We start from the raw sequence: 25,300 nt of genomic DNA on the forward strand, positions 1-25,300 counted from the left end.
GTTAACTAACGAACTTTGATATACATCGTAAATTATTGCCTATCACGCAATTACAACGAAATTCACACTTCAACCTTGAACACATAAAAAACTAATACGGAACCATGTTTTTTGGGTTCCGTACCTCAAAAGGAAAAAATTGGAACCCTTATAGGATCACGCGTGCGTCTGTCTGTCTGTCCGACCATCCCCCCCCCCCCCCTCTAAAATTTTGAAAAAAAAAAACATAAAATAGTTCTTTACCTAAAGATGACAGGAAAATCCTATTAGAAGTGGACTCGCAATTGGCCAGTTTTATTTTTTTAGGATGAAATCAATGTTAAGAGTCACAAGAACTCTCCACCAAAAAGCCGCTCTCATACAATCTAAGTTCTTATTTTAAAACGGCAAGCTGAAATAGTAAAAAAACTCAATGACTAGTGCAAAATGTCTGCAGCACTATGTATAATTGAGGTTAACGCCATCTAGCGTTATTTCGTCGCATTACTTGAAACCCCTAAGCACATCACTGTTAGTACCTACTCTAGTGGCGGCTTGGTTCTTGTTGACTTTTAAGACGTCAATGCGTCTATTAAATTTTTTATAAATAAAATTAATTTATAAACTGGCAACCATAACCTTTAAACTGGGAACCCACGCATGATACGCATTCGTGTTTGAAGTTCTTTTGTGTTTATTAGTAGAAAATAAAATTATAAACAGAGAACACATGCGTAAAATTTGGATCGAAAGAGTTCGAGGTCTTACTGTATTTATTTTAGTAGAAATTCAAATTATACACCGACAACCCACGCGTCATTCGAATCAAAAAGTCTTATCCGCGTTTCATTTATTCCAGTAGAAAATTAAATTATAAACTGGCAACCCACGCGTTCGAATTTTAAATTCGTATTCCGATCTCCCACGGGGTCATCGGAGGTCAGACAATTCTGGAAACAATTTAACGTCGTCATGGTCAATTGAGTTGGCGAGGAGACAATCGAAAGGCCCTTAGTTGAAATGAATAGGGTCGTACGAAGTTATTCTAAATAAAAATGATATATTATTTCTTTTAATTGTGACGTTATCTTTGAAAAGGGACCTTATTGTCGATGGCGGTTACACCATTATTAACGATGCTCCGATATAAATACAATGCCGTGCCGCGCGACGCTGTGCGGCGTAAGCGCCATCGACAATAAGGTCCCTTTTCATCGATAACGCCCCAATTTTCCTTTTTAAGTGCTATACCGCGGTATTCGGAAAACAAGATCCGTTCTAGAGAAGAGAACGATACGATATGTACTAGATACCTGGTAGTTTAGATTTCAACTAGATATCTTTTGCAGCTCAATTCGGGCAACCAAAGTCACTTTTACGTTAAATTATCGTATTAAGATAGCTTCAAAACCGTTTTGAGATATAAAAATACATAATGAGACGTTTTAGACATTGTGAAAATAGTTCAAGAATATCTCCAGAATCGCGGAAATGTCAAATTTGACAGGCTAGATCTTAAAAATATCGTTGTCATATCTTGGTGATGTCTAATAGACATCAAATTATATCAAATAGATATCCAGTTCAAAATCCGAATCGGGCCCATAGAATGTTTTTTTTTTAAATGCTTGTCCACTTCGGCTTTTTAATCCGAATGTTTTCTCTTGTTCCAGGCTAAACCAGCGGCTACCCCGGGCCCCCACAAACCCTCAAAATTACCCGAATCCAGTCCCCAAAACCCACCCTGAGTTTCTCAGATCCTTTCGGGCCTCCCACGTCGTCGGACGCGGGGGGCCCTTCCACCCCGCAGCCCGCCATGACGACCCAGGAGGCCTTAGACCACCACCACCATTTGGGGTCTCAGACCCCTCATGACCCGAATTCGGCGAACTCAACACCGACGAATGTCTCATCAAAATCCGCTTTTATTGAGCTCCAGCAGCATGGATACGGGTTTAAGGGGGGTTATCAGCACCCCCATCATTTCGGGAGTCCTGGGGGTCAGCAGAACCCGCATGAGGCCTCAGGGTTCCCTAGTCCGCGGTCGCTGGGGTATCCCTTCCCTCCTATGCATCAGAACACGTACGGGTATCATTTGGGGTCGTACGCGCCGCAGTGTTCGAGTCCGCCTAAAGATGGTAAGTCACTTTTTTAGCTTAAAGGTCTGGCCAGCAGTGGGACACAATATAGGCTATTAAAAAAAAAAGGTCTCGTAACCAGCGGCGGTAGCACGGTCGTCTTTTTATCGCTTGTCACCATACCTGTCACGTTCTAAAAAGTATGGAAGTGCGAAAGTGACGGGCATAGTGACAGGCGATAAAAATGGAATCATGCTGCGCCCGCAAGTCATAGAAAATACTTTTTTTTGTTTAGCTATTAGCTATTTTGACGGTTGACAAGAAAAACGTAACTGCTGCGTCTAAAAACTTAATATGACAAATGCAGTAGTACTGATTTGATCGAATGTCAAGTGGGGCAATTGCTAACAATTTTTCCGGAAAATATAAAGTGAGCGCACTTTGCCCATGAGGGCACGTGCTTTGACGAACTGAGAAATGGACGAAAGGAGACCGACTAGACGAACGGAGAATCGGACGAATGGTGCAGAATTGGCCCCAACTGAGTAAAATAGAGTTTTTCGTGTATTTTGCTACTTAAAGTGAGTTTTGGTTGCCAATTGGCGATTTTTAATAACATAATATTTCTATACCTACCTTTTTTAATTTTACTAACCTAACCTAACCTAACAGAAAATTATATTCAGTAAAATAGCGCCTAAAATTGCCTGATTTTGAAAATATAGAAAGGAACACTCATGTATAATGCAGTAGGGCTTAATAAATATACTAAGTACATGCTACCCACATAATAATAACCTTCCAAAAAAATAGAAAAGCATTTCATTTCAAATTTCTTTATAAAAAATATGTTACCAACATTTTAAGTGACAAAATTATAAGTACGAACAAAAAATTACGGTCAAAATACTAAAGAAAAGTCGAATTACGGAATAATAAAATTATGACACCTAACTGTCACCCTGTAATTTTCTTACGAAATAACAGTTAACTTTTTTATAACCTGTCATTATTGGAAATAGACTAATAGATACAGGCGTTAAGTTAAGTGGTAGAAAATGTGTTTTTCAATGTGGCAACTTTTCTTTTTTGGAAGTTTTTAATAAATGATGTAAAAGTTTTAAGGTCATCGTAGTTATCGTAGTATCGTGTGCAGTCGCCATCAAATATATTGGAGCGGCCGAGGCGCTTAAAAATATCTGAACACGCACTCTAACGCCTTGACAATAGAGGCGTGTTCGGATATTTGTGAGCACCTTGGCCGCTCCTATTTATCTGATGGCTACTGTACATTAATAATATTTTGGACTTGGAAGGTGGTATGTAAGTAGTTACCGTCGCTGCCATCATTAAAATAAATGATATTAAAATCTTTTTAAAAACACTATCTCCATAGATGACACAGTTTTTAACACTTATAATTATTTGTAACTATACTTGGTCAATCAGATATTGACAGTAGAAAAAGGCGGCAAATTTGAAAAATGTAGGCGCGAAGGGATCGCGTCCCATTGAAAATTTGAATTTCGCGCCTTTTTTTACTGACAAGATTTGGTTGACCAGCTATATTCTCTTATTTATCTACCAAATACATAAATTAAACCCAACACTCGTAGGTACAATTTCATCAATTAAGTAGCTACTTATATTAATTAGGTTTTGAACATTTAGGTACCTATTCTTAGTCTACAATTCAATACTTAAAACACTAATTCACACTACAAATCCCTAGAGCATTCTAAAAACAAATCTACGTCAAAACACTGCCTGTTATACCAGCCTTAAATATTTGAGCGCGTTCGCGGCACTACAATTTAGCCTCGAGTGAATTTTTTAGCGCGGCAACCCAGTATTCCGAACGCTCACAGAACATTCACAGAACAACTGCTAGTCGAAATACTATTCGCACCAACGTAAATGACCCCTCGCCTCATACGAACTATTAGAGTAGTTATACTGGTTAATCGAATCTTAAATTCGCTCGTGCACGGTTTGGTTTTTGGAATAACACGAGGCATGAAACTTTAAACGCAGGATCGAAACAGTTTTCGAACGTGCATTTTGAATTTGGAATGAGTTTCAAATATTTTGAACTTCGAATTTGCGTTGTTTCAATCTCGTTTTAGTAAAAGACTGTATACAGCATGAAATATTTTTCTCATTAGAATAATAATAAGTATAAGTAAAGTTCCCCATTTAAATCCTCAATACATTTCATGGTTTGTAAATAAGTTGAGTTAATTATAGTAGAAAGAAGCTGAGTTTTGGCATTAAAACTAATCTAAATACGTATAGTTTTATATATTATATCACATTTTCACTTAAACATAATACAAACCTGTTTCATGCAATGTCCGTAGTTGACCATTCTTACCAATTTGTTCTATACCTACATATGCTTTTAACTAGAGTTGCCCCGAATAGTGGTTTTGGCCGAATACCGAATATTCGGCCCCTCTCTCGGCCGAATACCGAATATTCGGCATGACATGCGAACATTTTGAGTCACAATTATTATGAAAACTGATCGGTAACAAAGCTCAACGTTAGATGACGTTAGCTAAGATATATTTTTGTTGAACAGCATTAATGAATAGTCAAACAAAACAAACTCATGATAAAAATAAAATGTTTTTTAATCAAAAATTGCTCAAAACGGGGTCTTCGTATTTAACAACTTTCCAAGAACACATTCTATATTCCTACATAGTTTTTGGTTATTTTTATTGTGCAATTTTTCTTTTTAAGTAGGTGCAACAGATATTCGGTATTCGGCCGAATAGTAGGCAACATTCGGCCGAATACCGAATAGTTGCCGAATATTCGTGGCATCTCTAGTTTTAACCTCAAATAGGGATACAACCTTCATATTACGAAATTTAGAAATCAATCTGGGAAGCCATTGTAAAATCAACCTTGACGCACTGACCGCTACAAAGGAAAACGTACGTCGGAAGATATTAATTTACAGTACAGTTTCCTTCGCACGATAGGAAGACCGTTTTTTTCCGTTGCGTGTTATCGAACGCGCGTTCGATATTTGAAATTTGTTATTTTTAATCTTGTGTGTGTGGGGTGTTTTTACTTACATGTCTGCCTCACGTAAGCTGAGTATGTACTTACATAAATAAATAGGTTATTAATACTGATACCAACTACGAAATAATTAAAATCTACAACTGACTGTAGTAATTTTCAAACAGCATGGGTACGATGACAGATGTCATCTCCATATAATTTATAACCTTAAAACGCAAAATCTTGCAAAATTGTACTGATGTTCCGTATCGCCTTAGTGAAAATTACCTAGTTTTAATTGGGATTTTCAGACAAAACTAATTTTCTCAAAGTCCCTTAGACTCCTTAGAGAATACTAGCTTTCAGCCTTTCACTAAAAACCCATTATTTATATTCCTATATAAATAAGGTTGGTTAGTAGAAAACGTCTCTTGGCATTAAGTCTGCCATTTGTAGGGTTTTCTTTTGAGCAGTAAATTGACATTAAATTAAATTAATACATTTATGATTTTGGTTCAATTTTAAAAGCATCCTGTATAATTACATTAATTACCGTAGGCAAAAAAGACAAATCATTTAATGTTCTCAACAAAATTTTATACTAAATAATGTTTGTTTAACTCTTTCAACCAATCATTATACTTCTAAGCATATTATCAACAAATTACAAGCAATTGACAAAATCTCCAGTAACTATAAATTTTCATCTTTTATAACCACTTAATCTTGGTCTCTCAGTGAAACTTATTAAAACCAAACAATATAAAGACGCGTAGCTCATTTTATACTGGACGTTCATACATCGAAATGACTCTAGATAAATCCCGTGCCGTTGCAATAAATACCTTATACCGTTATATTACAGTTCAAAATAGTCTATAATGTCAAGAATGAAATAGGCAATTGTTTAATTTTAGGAAACTCAAAATTATTCGATTCGAAATTTGAATGTTACAAATTAAGAAAAACGCTTATGACGTTCTCCTTCCGTTTATTTAAGGTGCAAATTGGTTTATTGTAACTGTAAATAATAAAATGGTTTTATTATGAACATTACGTTTAGTTCTTACTTAATTGGACTTTATTGTACTGACTTAAGGTTGAGTTTCATTTGCGCAGCCACAGACTAATAAATCTTAGTGAAAGAGTCGGGTCAAACTAACAGTTGGTAAATAAAGCTAATAGAATAATAAGTTGATATGCTTGACTGTTAATAGCAATTACGTTCTGAATTTATGTTTTCAACGTTGTCCAGCAATCTTAATTAAATGGCTTGAATTGTGTAATTAAGACTATAGTCATAATTTTAGGTAGGTACTTAAATAAGGTAAATGCCCCAATGTTAGATACGTTGTTAGTTATTAGTGTTATTACCTACCTCTTTTGCTATGGTAGGTAGGTAATAACTTACCTATAATAAGCTGTTAATTGTCTTTAAATATTTAGTAACATTCATTTCGAATCGATGTGCTTTGATTTTGTTTGATATTTTAGTTAGTATATACATAGTTAACTCTCGTGCCTTGAAACCCTCGCAACGTTCAATATTCCATTTTTCAAACCACTCTCTACACTCGAGGTTTAATTTTGGAATCTTTCGCTAGCTCGGGTATCAATATTAGCGCGAGAGGTTAAACAACTACTTTGCCCCCTTGTAAAACAAATAACTATTATTGTAAAACTAGCGACCCGCCCCGGCTTCGCACGGGTTTAAAAATGATAGGTACATAAACCTTCCTCTTGAATCACTTTATCTATTGAAAAAATCGCATCAAAATCCGTTGCGTAGATTTAAAGATATAGGCATACATAGGGACAGACAGACAGCGGGAAGCGACTTTGGTTTATACTATGTAGTGATGCCTATTTTCTGTATATGTACTCATTCAGTTTACGAAACAGTCGAGTTTCATATTTTAACCCATATGTCTTAATACCAAAGGTTGCTGGAACCTGTTATGCAGGTTCGAATCCAGGTCAGGCAGTTTTAACGTTTTGATATGATTTAATAATTCTTGATATAAGCTGAAGTTATTAAGGTTCATTGATATGACAATGTAAAATAATCCGTGTTCCTGAGTTTGACAGCTGAAGTAGATGGCGCTATACGGGACATATCTTTTGCGTTATAACAAAATTAACAGTCGTCTATTTTGACAACCATAGTAGATACAACGCCTTCTATATAAGCTGTCAAACCCAACGCACAAATTTGTCTTAAACATAGGTACGTAATAAATTCTATTTATCTTTGGCTGTGGTAGGGAGGTAAGAAGTGATTTGGTTGAAGTGTAACTGATTATAAACCTTACAAGAGTTGCAGGCCCGTACTGGAAGCGAGGACAAAACAGACAAAAAAAAAACAATATTTGAACTTGCGACCCTGGGGCACCGGCCCAACGCTCTACTGTCTTCTCATGTGACATTTCTAGACTTGCAAGCGTTCATAGGCTACGGTTTTCCATCTGTTCTGTCATTTCATTTTATATCAAAATGACAGGGGCCCGTTTCTCAAAAACAAGTGGTAGTGTCTTTCTAACAAAAGCTGTCAAAAAGTGATACTGATATCCGCATGTATTACAATTTACAAGTTACAAAAGCTTTTGAGAAACGGCCTATAGTCGGTCAATTTAATACTTCGTCACTACATAGTATAAAACAAAGTCGCTTCCCGCTGTCTGTATGTCTATATGTACCTATGCTTAGATCTTTAAAACTACGCAACGGATTTTGATGCGGTTTTTTTTAATACATATTAGAGTGATTCAAGAGGAAGGTTTATTTAACCCGTGCGATGCCGGGGCTCACCTGGTCGCTTGTAGAATATAAAAAACAAAGTTACAAAGGATAGGTAAGTACCTATCGTAAAGATTTCGAAATATAACACTCATTTGTTTGTTGACTGTACTAATACTAACGGTTGACGGGAGGGTACTGTCGGCAAAAAGAAAACGGACTCAAACGGACAGCCGAGTGTACCGCCCAGTCCGTCGGGATGCATGCTCTACTTTAATTTTTATTACCTATTACAAGCTTTTATTTAACTTGCAACACAGACAAGACATCCTCCAGAATGAGCATAGTAGCGCTACCCCCTCTGCCACAAATATAAGGTAGTTTTACTCCATTTTCGAGTCAAAGTGTCTTTGTGTGACGTCCGTGTCTTTGAACGGACCAATCATTGCAATGTAGCAACGTACCTACGTTACGTACGGGTCAAATCTTGCAAGTTAAATTTGGCCCACTTCCCGACTTCCAATGAAGCTGAAAATTTGCATCTGCATGTAAGTCAGGAGACAATGCAATATTACCTATAGCTGATCTGATGATGGAGACAGGACACATTTCAAATGAATAAAAAAAAACAGTCATTGTCTTTTTTCTAGTCGTCCAAAAATATATATAAAAGATTTAACCATGTCTCGTGTAGATACCTATCTCAATTTAATAAAAAAAGTATAAAAACTAAAAGGGGGTATTTAGCCCGCGGCGTGACCAAGTGGGCGGGGTTCCAAAAATACGAACACTTACACTAGTATTGTAGGAGTGTCAAACGAATTTTATCTTATTTTTTTAAAAGTAAAAGGGGGTACGTAGCTGGCGGCGTCACGCAGTGGGCGGGGTTCCAAAAATCGTAGAACAGGGGAGTGTCCTTAGCCTAAGGTACCCGGGCCCAACGTGCGACTTTGTAATGTCGAGCATAAAAGTGTTTGGTTTAGGCGGCTATTCCTGGGGCCCTTTTCTCAAAATACAAGTGGAAGTCCCTTTCTAACAAAAGCTGTCAAACGTGACATCCGCTTGTATTACAAGTTACAAGCTTTTGAGAAACGGGCCACTGTTAAATAAAACTTTCATTTTCTTATCAACTTTCTGATCCAAGACAAGTGAACTAAAGTGGGCTCAAAAAATTTGACATTATTTGGCAATCTGTCGATTGTCAAGTACAATAGTGTCACACTTGGTCTATAATTAGAAATAGAATACTAAAAGGATGTCACACGCTAGAACGGTCCGGGTCCGGGACGAGGCTTCCGACACTTCTTTTTCTATGATCGATGATCACGTGATAAATTTAAAAGTGGAAAAATGACTGTCTTGGGTGAGACTTTATTCTAAGCTTAATAGCATCGTTCGTAGATGTTTCCGCTTGTTAAAAAATAAAATTATGTGATCACGTGATACTTTTTATAGAAAACTGAAGTGTCGGATGCCTCGGCCTGGGTCCGGACCGTCGTAGCGTGAGTCATCCTTTATATGGTCAATGATGTAACAACAAAGTTTATAAACATAGTTTGACACTTAACATAAGTCGTGCCATATGTAAAACCATCTTAAAACCCTTGCATTTACAGGGAAAAAACCGGCCAAATGCGAGTCGGACTCGCCCACGGAGGGTTCCGCACCATCAACAAAAAATTGAGCAATAAAATCGTGTTTGTTGTATGGGAGCCCCTCTTAAATATTTATTTTGTATTATTTTTAGTATTTGTTGTTATAGCGGCAACAGAGATACATCATTTGTGAAAATTTCAACTATCTAGCTATCGCGGTTCATGAGATACAGCCTGGTGACAGACGGACGGACGGACTGACGGACGGACGGACGGACGGACAGCGAAGTCTTAGTAATAGGGTCCCGTTTTTTACCCTTTGGGTACGGAACCCTAAAAATTAATAATACCCCTAACACTGTCTCCTCGTGAATATTCTTTCTAAGACTTTTGTGGTTGCCAGTACACAGCGCCTCCAGCAACCTCGAAACGTAAAAAAGCAACCGGCAATTAAAAGTGTTTGACGACTGTTATTAACATTAACATTAACAGCTGTGCCTGTAGGGAATACCATCCTGTATAGCTGTCATATTCTTATCATAGAAATAGGTTAGTCAAAATCGTCAAAAATAGATGATGTAATTTATAAACAGCCGCTAAGTCCGCCATTTGTACTCTTTTTGTGTAAATTTGTGCAATAAAGTTTAAATAAATAAATAATAAATCCAAATAATCCAAATCCAAAATACTAATAATGGCAATAGGCCAAAGGTATGGTGCAAACTTTTCGGGTGCAATCTTTTCGAGCGATGGCGCCATACCGTTGGTCTACTGTCGAGTAGGTGGCGTTCAATAGTTAAAAACCGGCCAAGTGCGAGTCGGACTCACGCCTGACTGCACATTTCTGATAGGTTTTCCTGTCATCTAATGTAAAGAACTATTTTGTGTATTTTTTTAAATTTTAGACCCAGTAGTTTCGGAGATAAGGAGAGGGGGGATGGTAATTTTTTGCCTATTTTCTTGAATAACTGCAAAACTATTAATCCTAAAATTATAAAAAATATATATTTGAGATTCTTACAATGAGCTCTTTCGTTTAATATGTAACGTGATATAGTTTGAAAAACTTTATTTTTTAATTTTCTCATTAACAAATTCATTTGTTTACGTTACACGTCCTTTGGGTCATAAACTTACATATGTGTGCCAAATTCCAAGTTAATCGGTCCAGTAGTTTCGGAGAAAATAGGCTGTGACAGACAGACGGACAGACAGACGCACGAGTGATCCTATAAGTTCCGTTTCCGTTTTTTTACTTTTGAGGTACGGAACCCTAAAAATTACATATAGGTAAGTGAAATAATAAGGATCAAAGTCAAACGGCACTCTAACAGTTGTAATCTTCTGTGGAAAGATGGCAGTATTTACTGTGGCTACATAATTTAGGTACTTTGACAATGCGCCTCTATTTCAGATTCTCTTTGCTAAAACAATTTTATTAATTTTATTAACGACAGCAGAACTGTTAATACCAGTAGCGGCATACTATCTATAAGGTAATTTTACTACCTGATATTCTATCTGCTAGGCTTTTTAATATTATTGCATATTAGCTAATTAAACCAGTACTAAAACTTATATATGTCACCGTGAAATTGTAAACACTCGTCATATTATAATCTCGCTAGTTACATTATAAACTGACGGTAGGGAGATTATAATCTAACCTAACCTAACCTACGTTAGATTATAAACTAACGGGTTCACAATCTTACGGTGTCATATAATATAAGTAAACAAAAGTGCTCCTTATAGCAGACTTTTACACTTAATAGAACTTAAATATGTACCTATAGGTACCAAATAATCTAAATAATAAACATACCGATGATTTGAGTTAGGTACATACTTATTTATCTTATTATTTGTATTTATTTCTAAAAATTTATACAGAATTGAACCTTACGAAGTTTCAATTTCTAAATTAAAAGTTATTAAAATAGCAAAGATTTAATTTAGTCCTTAACGTACCTAATTTAAAATAATAATTTGATTCCCAGGGATTAATACATGCTTGAGGTATGCTCCTTATGGTTTTTTTTATTATTTTACTTAACAAAACGGCCTGGCTTTACTTTCTTACTGGCAGTACAGACGTGCGTTTGTAGTTAAATAATGTAAAACGGTGGCAAGAATGAAATGAACCCGCGCCCACCTACACCGCTCGGTGTTTTAAAAAAACCGGCCAAGTGCAAGTCGGACTCGCGCACGGAGGGTTCCGCACCATCAACAAAAAATAGAGAAAAAAAATCGTGTATGTTATATGGGAGCCCCCTTAAATATTTATTTTATTTTATTTTTAGTATTTGTTGTTATAGCGGCAACAGAGATACATCATTTGTGAAAATTTCAACTGTCTAGCTATCGCGGTTCATGAGATACAGCCTGGTGACAGACGGACAGACGGACGGACGGACGGACAGCGAAGTCTTAGTAATAGGGTCCTGTTTTTTACCCTTTGGGTATATAGTAACTATATCAAATAACTGTTTCACTTAAAGTCTGTCAAGCCAATTTCATTCATCCATCCATCAGGCAGGCTGGCTGATATGGCTGGCCAGTAGAAAAAAAAACGGCAAATTTATAAAATGTAGGCGCCATCCCATAGAATATTTTAATTTCGCGCCTTTTTCTACTGACAAATTTGTTTAACCTTTCGACGCCGTGTCAAACACAAAAGATATCACTCGGGCGCCACGTCACCGAAGTGTCAAAACTGAAATTGAACTTTATGCACGTGCACGCAGGTCTATGTTGCTCTGTGGTATGTGACCTATCCGTCTTTGGCGTTGGACCTGCGGTGCTGATATAGTTTGTCAAAGGACTGTCTCATTTCAACCATAGCCAGAGAGAATCATACTGTCTTTGTCTTACACTAGTACTAATAGCACCCAAAAGAAAAGGATGAGTATTGTCTATTTTTGTTCCTATTTACTGACAAATTGGTTTGACCAACGACCAACTATAGTAACTAGGTATACGAAATAACTGTTTCACCTATAGTCTGTCAAGTCATTTGCGTCAGTAGAAAAAAACGGCAAATATAAAAAGTAGGCGCGAAGGGTACCTATATCTCGTTGAATTTCGCGCCTTTTTCTACTGACAAAATGGTTTAACCTATTTTTTTAACGCCAGCGTTTCAACCGCCCGTCTACACCGCCGGGTGTTTTTTTTTTAAAACGCTCTTTGTTGAAGGAAAAAGATTTTATTGTTTTTTGCCGGCCGCTCTTTTGGGGTTCGGTAGGCGGCCTTGTGGGCGGGACCTCGGGCGCCAGGAAAGTGGCTCTACATGTAGATTTAAATATTTTAAATAATACTTGGAAGTGATAAAAGGTTTAGCTTTTAACTATTCTGCTTAGGAAGGAAACTGGTGGTAGTGGTGGTGGCCAGTTGGCAACAATTCTTTTTAGGGTTCCGTACCGAAACCACAGAATAAATAATAGTACTAAGTACAGAAGACTCACTCTCTAACAAAACGCCTCTGTTACGATCAGCACAGATATGGCCGCTAGGTGGCGACAGCGCCACGCGCGGCTTATGGCTTTCCCCAAAATTGGGGCCGGAACGGATGTACTTTTAGCTACCTGTAGCAAAGCGACGAAATCGCGGAGTGAGCCACGCCTGCCGAAACGGGACCCTATTACTAAGACTCCACTGTCTGTCAGTCACCAGGCTGTATCTCATGGACCGTGATACTTAGGCAGTTGCAAGCTGCACTCCCGAGGGTCTACCGCCAAAATCGAAATTTCGTAAACTGTACCAAACCACAGGTTGCAGTATTAAACCAACATAAAAATCTCGTGAGTGTACTTAACTAATAAAAATCAGTTAACTATAGTTTGTCAAAGGACTGTCTCATTTCAAACATAGACAGAGAGAATCATACTAATCTTTGCCTTACACTAGTACTAGCACCCAAAAGAAAAGGATGAGTATAGTTTTTTGTTCTTATTTACTGACTAATTTGGTTTGACTAACTATATGTAATTTGTTCATAAAAAGTAAAAAAAAAAAAACCATCGACACATTTATCGATACAATCCCATCCCTATCATCAGTCACATCACTACGGGGGAGTGCCCGCCTCACGGCACGCCATTGTTTTCCGTCCGTCCGTCTATCTGTATGTATGTATAATTTGTATGGGAGCCATGGGAGCCTTTGTGACCGAAGTGACAGTCATCCTTTATATGTAACGAGTTATTAAGTTGTATGAATCATGTATGAATATATGGTTCTCAAGGATTTCTTTCAATTGAAATGTTGGTTTTCAAGGAAATACTCGATTTCCTTTTTTTTTTTGCATGTAATAAAAAAACAACGGGTTGCACTCCGGGAGTGCCGGCAGAAGTGAAAACTTAATGACATTGTAACAGTTTTTCGATCAGGTCACGTGTCCGTGTTACGAATCTGTCGGTCACGTGACCTGTCGCGAGTTTAATATTTTTCCCCACCTCAAAAAGTGCACAGCGGATCTAAAAAAGTTTTCACTTTAAAAATATCTGAAAAATATCAATCATGTGACTGGATATAGTAACAGCTATATTCGAACTTTAAGATACGTCAAATATAAGATATGGAAACGATATGGATCGGTTGTCAGTGTCAAACAAGTGTTAAAAGTGATGTAGTTCTTTGAAGAAACGTCAAATTGTAAAAACTCTAACCTAAGAAGAGAAATAAATAAAGAAGAATACATCAACAATTATAAAATACAGCTAACTGCAACTACCAAATCAAACTAACGTATTACAATTACTTAGAGATGTATAAGGTCTCTTAATGTCGAATTACATTAAAAAACATTATAATATTAATATAAAAAACAGATAGAAAATGAAAAAAAATTTTTTTTGACTTTTTGAGAATTAAGTTTAGTATTTGTATTGTAGTACCTTTGTACACTCTAAAAAAAATTTGGTTGGCCCTATCAATATCTTGATAGTCGTAATCAAGCATCTTGATTCCATACGAGCCTAACAAGAACTTAGACATATCAAATAAGGTAATTCTGATTGCTATTACTATATCTATGTAACTGAACCAATTAAGATCTTGTTCAATATTTACACGAAAAATAATTATGCTAACTAATTGATCCTAGCAAGATCAACTAAGGGCTTGATAATTATTATCATGATAAGTTACTGTACCAACTAATACAAACAAGTCAGTTTAACTAAGATGTAGGTCAATATTAACATGAAGAATTACTGTATTAACTATTTGACCCAAATAAGTTCAACTAAGAACATGATTACCTCGACTAATGCACCTTATTAGCCTGAACTAAGATATTGTTAAATTTGAATCTCAATAGTTTAATCATTTCAACTAAGATGTAAATCAATGTTAACATGAAGAATTACTGTATCAACTATTTGACCCTAATAAGTTCAACTAAGAACATGATTGCATCGACTTATGCATCTTGTTAGCCAGAACTAAGAAATTGTTAAATTTGAATCTCAATTGTTTAATCAGTTCAACTATGAAGCTTGTCTAGTACAATATACCATTCTTCATCAATTGTACTAGTACAATAAAACACAACAACAAACAACAAGCTTCATAGTTGAACTGATTAAACAATTGAGATTCAAATTTAACAAAGTAAAGTTTTATGAAAAGGGGGTAAATGAATAAAACAAAAAATATATATATAATAAGATGTTATTTATTCATCTAAACATTTAGAAAACTAAACATTTTACATTTAAAAATCGAACTTTCTTTTACATACCTTACATATATATTATAATTAACATTTAAAACGGGCTACAAATATAATGACCGTTTGGCGTACAACCGTCGATTTCCCCCTTATGGGTACCCGTTGGCGGCAGTCTCGGGGACGTCTGTCGCCTACACGAGGGTCCCTGGGATGGCAAATGCGCAAAAAATGGCGCACTCTTAGAGAAGTAAAGGGAAACAGTTCCTCCGAAGTCGAGTCCGCAGTTCGGACAGCCGCTGGCGGGGTTTCGGAAGCATGGTCCCGATCGTTTCCCGTGCCTCGCCTTAAAGCCTTGAGGCGGCCAACAGGGGTTTTACTGGGTAGACCTGGGGTCTCATTAGTCCACAACAGGGATTCCCACATAACCATCCCGGCCCGTCCCCGCGCCTTTTATTCCCGTCGCCACGATTATCACTTGCTCCATGTTGCACATACACTATTATACATTAGGTACACAAAGCAAAGGTAACACGTTCACTGTTCCAGGCTTGCCGTGAAATAAAGGCACAAGTAAAATTTATTTCGTTGACGCGTACTTGAATGACTAAGTAGTTGAATGTTGAACGTCGAGGCTGAGACTGACTCCCCACTCGCACGGACACAGGCGCCGCAGGGGCGCGGGCGGTGAGGACCGCGGGTGCACCGGCGCCCCGCTACTTATCTCTTGATTTAACGGATTAACTGATTATTTAATTTAATTATGAAGAAAATCGATTTAACAAATAATTCTTAATATAATGGAATATTAGTTTCGTAATTAATACAATAACTTGATCATAATGGGATTGAATGTTTTATCTTCGTTGTTCTAAATATTATATGTTTAGTTGATTAAAATACCAAGTCTTATGTAAATCAACAAAGAGAAAATAATCACATAAACTATTAAAATGTTCATAACTATTAACATATTTATCTGTTTTAATTAATTTGTTAAGGATTTAATCAACCTACGTTACATAATTATGCCAACAAGTTAATGATAGATGCAAAGTATACAATTGTTAGGATTAATAACATACCTACTTTATTAGTTCAATCACAGATACACTTATTGTTTTAAGTAATCAGGTTTCTTTGATTTATATAAGATCGTTATTGTTATAATTAACTTAACGTCAACTAAGAGAAAACTGCTCTTAGTTGGTCTTCATTTTTTAGAGTGTATATTCAACTATAGATATAGGTAGATACACCATGCAAATCTGTTAAAATTAGCGAGAAAACTATAACAGAAAAAATCTTGATACGTCAAAACGTTCTGGCAAAAACACCTTCCTTAAAAAACCTAAGTCTAACTTAAAAAAAAAAACAAATCTCTCCACCATAAATCCACAATATAAATATTCAAGACGCTCTGAAGGCCATCCATTTTGTAAAATATATGAAAGGTAGCTACTTGATAATATAGGTACGAGGCCTGTAATTACATCGTATCGGGCATCGCATCGCCTCGAGTGGATATTTCGGTAACCGTTTGTGCGTTCGAAATTCGAAATTCTGTGAACTTTTTAATTTGTTAGCGAGGTTTTTTATCTGTGATTTTTTTTAACTTGTCCGTGTTGGTTGACAGGATTTTTTTAAGTTTTTAATTGCGATTTATAGGTGAACCAGGATCTATTGAGGGTGCGCCATGTTGCGGAATTTCACTGGAACTAATTTTTTCATACTACACTGAATTGTCACCCTATACATGAGAATAACAGCGCCCTCTTGACAATTATCATATATTACTGGTCAGGCTATAATACATCAAAGAGCATTGTCAGTAGAAAAAAGCGCGAAATTCAACTTTTCTATGGGAGGCAAAGTCGCGCCTACATTTTTTTAAATTTGCCGCTCTTTTCAACTGACGGAAATGGCTTGACAGACTACATGTATAGTAGCCAAATACACATTGTACCAAATATACATGTTATCAATAAATGAGTATGAGTAATTAGGTTGTTATTTTATATGGTCTATACACGTCTATCCAAGTTTTATCGCAAGTGTTATACGTCATAATTTCATAGAAGTTTGACGTTTAAAATAACACTTGCTATCAAAATCTGTGCAGACTTTTCTTGGTCTAACTCTAAGGCCCACCACTGATTCAGTCCGCCGGACGGTATCGGCCTGTCAGTTGTTCGGAACTGTAAAATTTTTATTCTAACTGACAGGCCGATACCGTCCGGCGGACTGTTAATCAGTGGGCCCCTTTATAAAAAATAAAAAATTAAAAAATGTAGGTACACAGTTGTGAGTGTTGGCACCTCTTTTTTTAAGTAACAAATAAAATACCTGTGTTGGTAATTAAAAAAACAATTTTTTTAAATAAAGTAATATAAAAACTAAAAAAGGAATAAAATTAAAACACCAGAGAATAACAAAAATAATTACTTATAAGTTAAATTGGATTTTGCATTGCTTTTGTAAGAAATGCGTAAAATGCAACAGTACCGTAGATAATAAATATCATAGCGTCACTATCTGCCGGCCGCTTTGCATATCGGCCATCGAAACGAAACACACACCGGAATAAGCGTGTAGACGTTTCCAGAGTTTGTTTTATGCAAAATATTATGTAGGGAAGGAAAAATAATCAATGCTGCATTAAAAAAAACCCAAACACTATGTAGATTCGCCATCAGATATATCGGAGCAGTCAATTGCACGTCGGGAATCGTGGGCGTATCATACTATCAGGAGCACATCAGGACCTTCAATTGTGGATGACGAGCCCTCGTCAATGAAATACGTTATTCAACTCACAATCTTTACTGGATAAGACTGATTACAAATCATAGCACACGTTACATGCACTTCTTAATCAAAGCAAACCAGTGAATTAGACCCAGGAACCGCCACAGACGTCATCTTCTCCCAAGTGTGTAGTTAGTTGCAACTTCATTGGGTCATGTATTGAATAATATTAATATCTGTAAGTATTATTGTACCGTTTGTGCCCAAATAAACATTATAACATTAAATATCTGAACACGCACTCTAGCGCCTTGACATTAGAGGCGTGTTCAGATATTTGTGAGCACCTTGACCTCTCCGATATATCTGACGGCGACTGTACCAAACGGTTTTTGAAAGATTGCCTGTAATTTAACAACGTCTTGTCTTTGGATCTAAAGTGATGCTAAAGTGCTAAAGAGCGATCTCCCACAACAACCTTGAAATGAAAATGAAAAAAAAAATGAAAAAAGTTTATTGTATAAATCTAGACATACAGTAAATCACGTCCCTGTGTCCTGATCTAGGAAACCCTGTGTTACAAGACCCAGTTTCGTTACTTATACTAGTTTCTTAATCTATATATTGGTAGGTACAAATTGTACAGAAAGTTACACTGAAACTTACAGATAGCTAGGTATTATGCCTCTTTTGACATGTATATGTATATATATTATAAATAAAATAAATTTAAGTTATAATTATAAATTTAAGTTTATTCCTAACAATGTGTCTCTTTCCAGAAAAATGCGGTCTCAGCGACGACCCCGGCCTAAGGGTGAACGGGAAAGGCAAGAAGATGAGGAAACCACGGACTATATACAGCAGTTTACAACTCCAGCAGTTGAACAGACGGTTCCAGAGGACGCAGTACCTCGCGCTGCCGGAGCGGGCCGAGCTGGCCGCCAGCTTAGGCCTCACGCAGACCCAGGTAAGTTTAAGTCCTAGACAACAAGGCACTGAGTTGGAGCCAGTTTTTTATTTATACATACATATAATCAACGGCCTCCGTAGCCTAGTCGGTAGTGACCCTGCCTACGAAGCTGGAGGTCCCGGGTTCAAATCCCGGTAAGGGCATTTATTTGTGTGTTCATCACAAATATTTGTTCCTTAGTTATGGATGTTTTCTATGTATTTAAGTACTTATATGTATCTATATATTATATATATCGTCGTCTAGTACCCACAACACAAGCCTTATGAGCTTACCGTGGGACTAGGTCGATTTGTGTAAGATTGTCCCATAATATTTATTATTATTATTTATTTAATCACGCCTATTTCCCGGAGGGGTAGGCAGAGACCACGGATTTCCATTTGCTACGATCCTGACATATCTCTTTCGCTTACGTTACTTTCATAACATTCCTCATACACGCTCGCCGGTTTAGGGCGCTCTTGACCTGGCCTTTCTTCAGGATTTCCCTGATCTGATCAGAGAAAGTCCGCCGAGGTCTGCCCCTTCCAACTACCAACTCTTTAATTTATAATTTTAGTTATTGTAGGTAGTTAGTTATAGTTTTATGTACCTACTTTTTAATTTTAGTTTTTAATTTTTTGTTTATATTACACGTTATTGCTTCATGAAATACAAAGATTTAAACTTTCACGATTTTCACACATTATTAAAATTGTACAACGGGACTTACAATACCACATTGGAATACAATGTGGTATTGTACAACATTAAATTCGATATATTTTTTAGTCTGCAACTCCAGCAGCTGAACAGATGGTTCCTAAAAATAAACTTACTAAAGATACAAAAAAGACAAAAAAAGAGCAAAAAGATACATTGAATAATTTGATTTCGTGTTTAGAGAATTTTTCTTTATGACACGCGCGCAAAAACTTTCAACACACAGTAACAAAAAAACACCATAGACAAATTAAAACCTAATAACAACATATATGCTACTTTCTATTATTACCAAGAATGAATATTTCCATCTCCCTTAAAAAAAGTCATAGACAACTTTAAACTTTCATTCACTTAGTAATTATGTCGCAAAGCTATAATTAAAGAAGTGTAGACGCTGGCCCATTTTTTATTAAAAAAATAACCTGCAATATAAAATCAATCTTAAGCACTACCTTATAAGGTTTAAATTCCTTCGAAAATACAGTTATCTATAGCGATAGCGAACGTGCAATTAAAAACGTTCGTTTTTTAAATTCTGTCACAATATTTTTTTTAATTGTATTTGGTTTTGTTTTTTAAAGTGACAGGAAGTGAGATATAAGTATTTAGTTATTTTTCTTTAGGTTGTTTTGTAGAATGACCTAGACTAGAAAAATTAGTTTTTGTTTAAATCTAGATTGCAGGCGCTTATTGAAAACGATACATAATCTTTGACTAAAATTTACTTTTATCTTCTATCTATGTTATAAGACAGATAAATTATCTACAAATGATTTTTTCATCCATTTCAGTCGTCTTATTTTTAATATTATACTGATATATTTTTCATATTCTTAATATAAAACAGTACCTTATCAAATCGTACACCACAATAACGGTTTTTTCTTAATTTCATTAAATTTTGACGTTTCAACTTATAACCCAATAACATTTTTTCTCAATTCAAATTTCGAAAAACAAAACGTCTCAAGCACCGCACTATTTCTATGTAAAAACGTCCTATTTTTTTCTAACCGGCCAGTACGTAAACGTATTTTCATTGCCTACTTATTTTAAATTTCGAATTCAACAAAACCAGTATCCGACTACGTATAGTTTCTAAGGATCTTCAAGTCACTTTATGCTGGTTCTCGCTTACTTTGTAAGGGATTGGAACGGGACAGCTACATTCGTTTCGATTCGACTCGGAGCGATTGATTCGTCATGTGACCGGTGAAAATGAATAATCGTTATCGAATGATGTGTGTAGAGATTAAAGGGTGTAGAGGTGACATTTATTTAAAACCAGTTAATTTTATATTTCAATTTAATAATCGTAGAAATAAGTGAGGGTATTGCATTGGGATTCAAATCATATTGGTATTATTGGTATCATAATTTGATACATAAGAATAGGCAAGTCTCTTAGTTTTTGAAGTGAAAACTTCTTTAGCGGCGCTGGGCACTTTTTTAGGTGGGGAAAAAATGATAAACTCGAGACAGCGTAAGGCGATCACGTGACCGTAAGGACCGTAAGGACCACATGACCACTCATAATCGGGGAGCGGTGCTCGGGCCCGGAGCCCCGGCGCGGAGGCGGGCAGCCCCGCGCGCCGCGGTAGGGTAGTTTTACATATAAAAAATTAACGTAAGTAGACTATTAATCAAAACATACCTTTTTTTGATTTAACCTAATAGTTGTTATCTAATTTTGTACATTATTGGTATGGATAACAACATAATAAGTAAGGCTACTGCTATAAAATTATATAAGTATTTAAATCCAACATCATACAAATCCATTTTCACCTCAGCAGCTCGAACAAGGGTACTTTGCTACTTAAAAACAGTGAGCAAAATCGCATTTTGCTCACTGAGTGAGACAAAATGAGCAAAATGCGATTTTGCTCACTCAGTGAGCAAAATGAGATTTTGCTCACTGTTTTTAAGTAGCAAAGTACCCTTGTTCGAGCTGCTGAGGTGAAAATTTAATTGTTGGTATATCTTAAGAAAACATGAGTGAATAGAGGTAAGTGATGAAGAAGGAATACGTTTTTCGGGTTCTCTAATATGTTCTCACTGCTGAGGTGAAAAATGTTGTGTACTACACGAGATCAAAGTTATTTACATCTCGTGCGCTTTTGAGTCCCTTACTACGCTCAAGATTCTAAATTAGATTCACTCGCTACGCTCGTGAATCTATTATAGAATCTTTCGCTTGCACGGGACTCAAAATAAGCACTCGAAGAAATATCAAACTTTGATCTCTTGTTGTACAAATAACTATTTGTACTATAAAACCATAACAATAAAATAACTTTGCATACATAATAAAGTAATAAAAACTACTTAATGCAAAATACGTATAAGTTACAATAAAATGTGTTTCAACTATAAAAAGGCAGATTGCAATGACATTTAATTACTGTATTAAATAACCACATATATTAACATGCGGTAGGTAAGTTTTTACGTACATACTTAGGCAGTAAAAAGACGTAATAAAAAATATTGATACCGCGTAGCTTTACTTCAGATTTTTATCAATGAATAAAGTAATATTAAAGCTAGAGTCGGACTTATAACTCTGCATGACATTTGCAATGACAAAGTGGGGCAATGTCATCATTCATGTCAAATTACTATGAAGGTATGATGTTTGTAATGACTTTGCCTCACTTTGTTCTATTCAAATCGGTGAAAAGTTAACTTAGTTAGATGGACTCTAGATACTATTACTACCTACGCGAGTAGGATAAACTCAAGGTAATTTGTGTACTTCTTCATATAATAGGAAGCCGATATTTGGCATAATAACGTTTTATAACCTTAGCTTTAAAGTCAATGGTATAGTATACAATACACGGTGGCTAAAAATATCTGCATTCCCGTTGCCGTGGAGGTTTTTGGGATTATACTGAGCAACTTTTACTATGGGACCAACCCCGAAATCGCAAGAAAAATGCCCTATAGAAAATGGACCAAAATGTACCAGAAAGTTTCTAAGAAACATTCCTTTTTTTTACCAAATGTGTAAGGAAATCTGGTAACAATAAAGGAATGTTTCATAGAAACTTTCTGGGATATTTTGGGAAATGTGGTGGAAGTTGCTCAGCTTCATGTAGGTACTTTAACAGCATACCAATTTTTTATAGAAATCTAAGCCTAAGATGTGATCGAAATGTACAAAGTTTTTGAGAATAGGCTGTAGCCATGTATGACTAATTTTTTTTATGGTATCAATCGATTGGGTTTGTTTTTAGGATCAAATGTCTATATGGGACCCATTGCATTAAAGTAACACAAAAGTCAGAAATTGTAGTCAAAGTCCGACAGTCGCACTTCACTCGCGAAACGCCCTATACAAAATGGCCAGAGGCCGTGACGTCATCGCCCATCTTGTAGTATGGACAAAACAAGAAAATTGCGTTTTTGTCGGTGAAATATTGCGTTTATGTATATAGTTGCCATACAATATTTTTTTGGATGAAATGTGAGGAATCGAATGGTACCCTTACTTTTATCAGTTTTGGAAGTTAAAAAAAACTTAAATTTTGAAACTTTCAGGTCCTGTTTTTTTGTAATTTTTTAATATTTTATTTTAATATCCACATTATTGTGATAAATTGCTCGTTTGCTATCTATTTTACTAGATTTTGTTATAAAATTCAACATGTGTCATCATCCCTATTGCTCCCAAAATGTATGAAACAGCCAAATTTTTTTTTTCGTGATCTCGGGGTTGGTGTCATAGTAAAAGTTGCTAAGTATAATCTCAAAACCTCATAAATGCAGTTATTTTTTTGCCGATTTCTGCAGGTTATTGTACGTAGGTACTACGTAGTGACACTAGGTACCTAGTGTCACGTTTCCAACAAAGTAGACCGTTTTGTGGAAATCCCCTTCCCTTCTACAGTTACATAAAAACCAACACTAATCCTCAATTAATTCATTAAAACTCCACAAAAAGAACTAGCGTTAATCCATATAACGCCAGTTCTTTTTATGAACTAGCTTGAATTTGGAATAAATTAGTTCTTACGCCTCTGTCCGTTCTATGCTCCATGGTAGCAAGAAAAAGTATGAGCAGGTTAATTTTATTATAATTTAATTTTTCTCGATTATTGTGCGCCGCACTTTGATGAACCGGTGGTAGGGATGGACTTATCGATATTTTTGTTTTTTTTATGTCATGTTTTTAATATATAGATGTCAGTAAAAAAAGGCGCGAAATTCAAATTTTCTATGGGACGATATCCCTTCGCGCCTACATTTTTCAAATTTGCCACCTTTTTCTACTGACAAGATCTGCTTGACCATCTATATATTATTGTGTTGATGTGTTGCTAATAGGTTATTACTGCAATGTTCTGCCGCCAGAGTGCAGCACTAGCACCCATCGTAAACCATTTTTGATCAAATTTTACTGAGAGTAAAATATGATCAAGGCGGTATGTTTACAAAGGGAAACCGGGAAACGCTAAAATCGAAACTCGGCTATCTGCCTCTTTATCGCTCGAATATGCAAGAGTGATAGAGAGGTTAGATAACAAAATTTCGATTCTCTCGTTTGCGGTAAGTACATTGTGATTCTGAATAAAAAAACGAAACAATCATCGATACCAATACCAACCCTATTCAACTCAATTCAATTCCACATTAAACCACAAAAAACTACCTCCGTCCAGCTCACACACAATCTAACCTATCCCCGTCCCACTGTAACATACAATTAACAATCAAAAACCACCCTTATTTCAAAGGTATTAAGATCTAACTCTACCATTTTTTGCCATAGATAATAAATTACACATTTGTCTTTAGGTGCTGTTTACGATGTATTGTAGTTATAACAATCGAATCGGATGTATTTTTTCTATCCTGGTAACATTTGGTACAGACATGTTTAAGTAGACCACGCAAACGCGGTGTGCCAACCAACGATTGTACTCTGCACTTCTGCAACACGGCTACTACGAGTTGGCGTTTGACATTTACGTTAGCGACAGCGTGAATTCGTTCACATTCCCTGACTATCGCACCAATACACTAATGCAAGCGAAATGGACTGCAATGAGTTTACGCAGTCGCTATTAAAGTAAACGTCAAGTTTCAACAAGTGGTACGTTGTGACGTACGAGAAGAGGGGAAGTAAATGGCAATTAGAAGGAAACAAAATATACCAGCAAAGATATGGCCGTAAAGTAAAATTGTGTTTTTTTTTTATAGAGCCAACTTTAAACTTTAATTATTTTTCTAATAGATTTGTCATTCAGATTTACCTGACAGATGTATTGGACGGTGAAATCTGCCAACGACCACGGGAATTAGGCACAAAACACTGCCTGGTACAAAAATGTGCCTTTCAGAAATATGTCCGCACTTCCGCAGATACAACTGTCAGACCGATCTTATTTGCGTAAGTCTAGCCGGTCAAACAACTATGTCAGTAGAAAAATGCGCTAAATTAAAATGTTCTATTGGACGATAACCCCATTTGGGCTAATTTTTTTAAAATTTGCGGCTATTTTCTACTGACGGAAATGGCTTTACAGACGCTTCATGACACATGCGACATATATCTAAATAGACATATGTCTGTGCTAGATTCCTATTATAAAGACATTAAAATTCCCATGTTATTGATAAAAGTGAAAAAGAAACATAATTACATTGTTCTTGATTGAATGATTGACTTTTACTCGAAATACATTGTTGCGTTCGGCCATCCTCATAGATACTCACGCTAGACCGGGTCGGGTCCGGGCCGGAGCTTCCGGTGCTTCGTTTTCTATGGAAAGCACCACGTGATCAG

General features: G+C 36.2%; 1 protein-coding gene across 2 annotated transcripts in view; it reads left to right on the forward strand.

Annotated features, from left to right (window-relative positions):
- Positions 1-25,300, forward strand: part of LOC134659144 (homeotic protein distal-less) — a 153,741-nt gene that overhangs the window by 25,232 nt on the left and 103,209 nt on the right. For both annotated transcript variants that reach the window (XM_063514774.1, XM_063514773.1), the window contains exons 2-3: positions 1,653-2,117; positions 18,608-18,795. In XM_063514774.1, coding sequence (XP_063370844.1) covers positions 1,796-2,117; positions 18,608-18,795 — 510 coding nt within the window. In that variant the 5' untranslated portion in view covers positions 1,653-1,795. The remainder of the gene's footprint in view (positions 1-1,652; positions 2,118-18,607; positions 18,796-25,300) is intronic.

This window comes from Cydia amplana, chromosome 24, assembly GCF_948474715.1.
Source record: "Cydia amplana chromosome 24, ilCydAmpl1.1, whole genome shotgun sequence".
Classification (NCBI taxonomy): Eukaryota; Metazoa; Arthropoda; class Insecta; order Lepidoptera; family Tortricidae; genus Cydia; species Cydia amplana.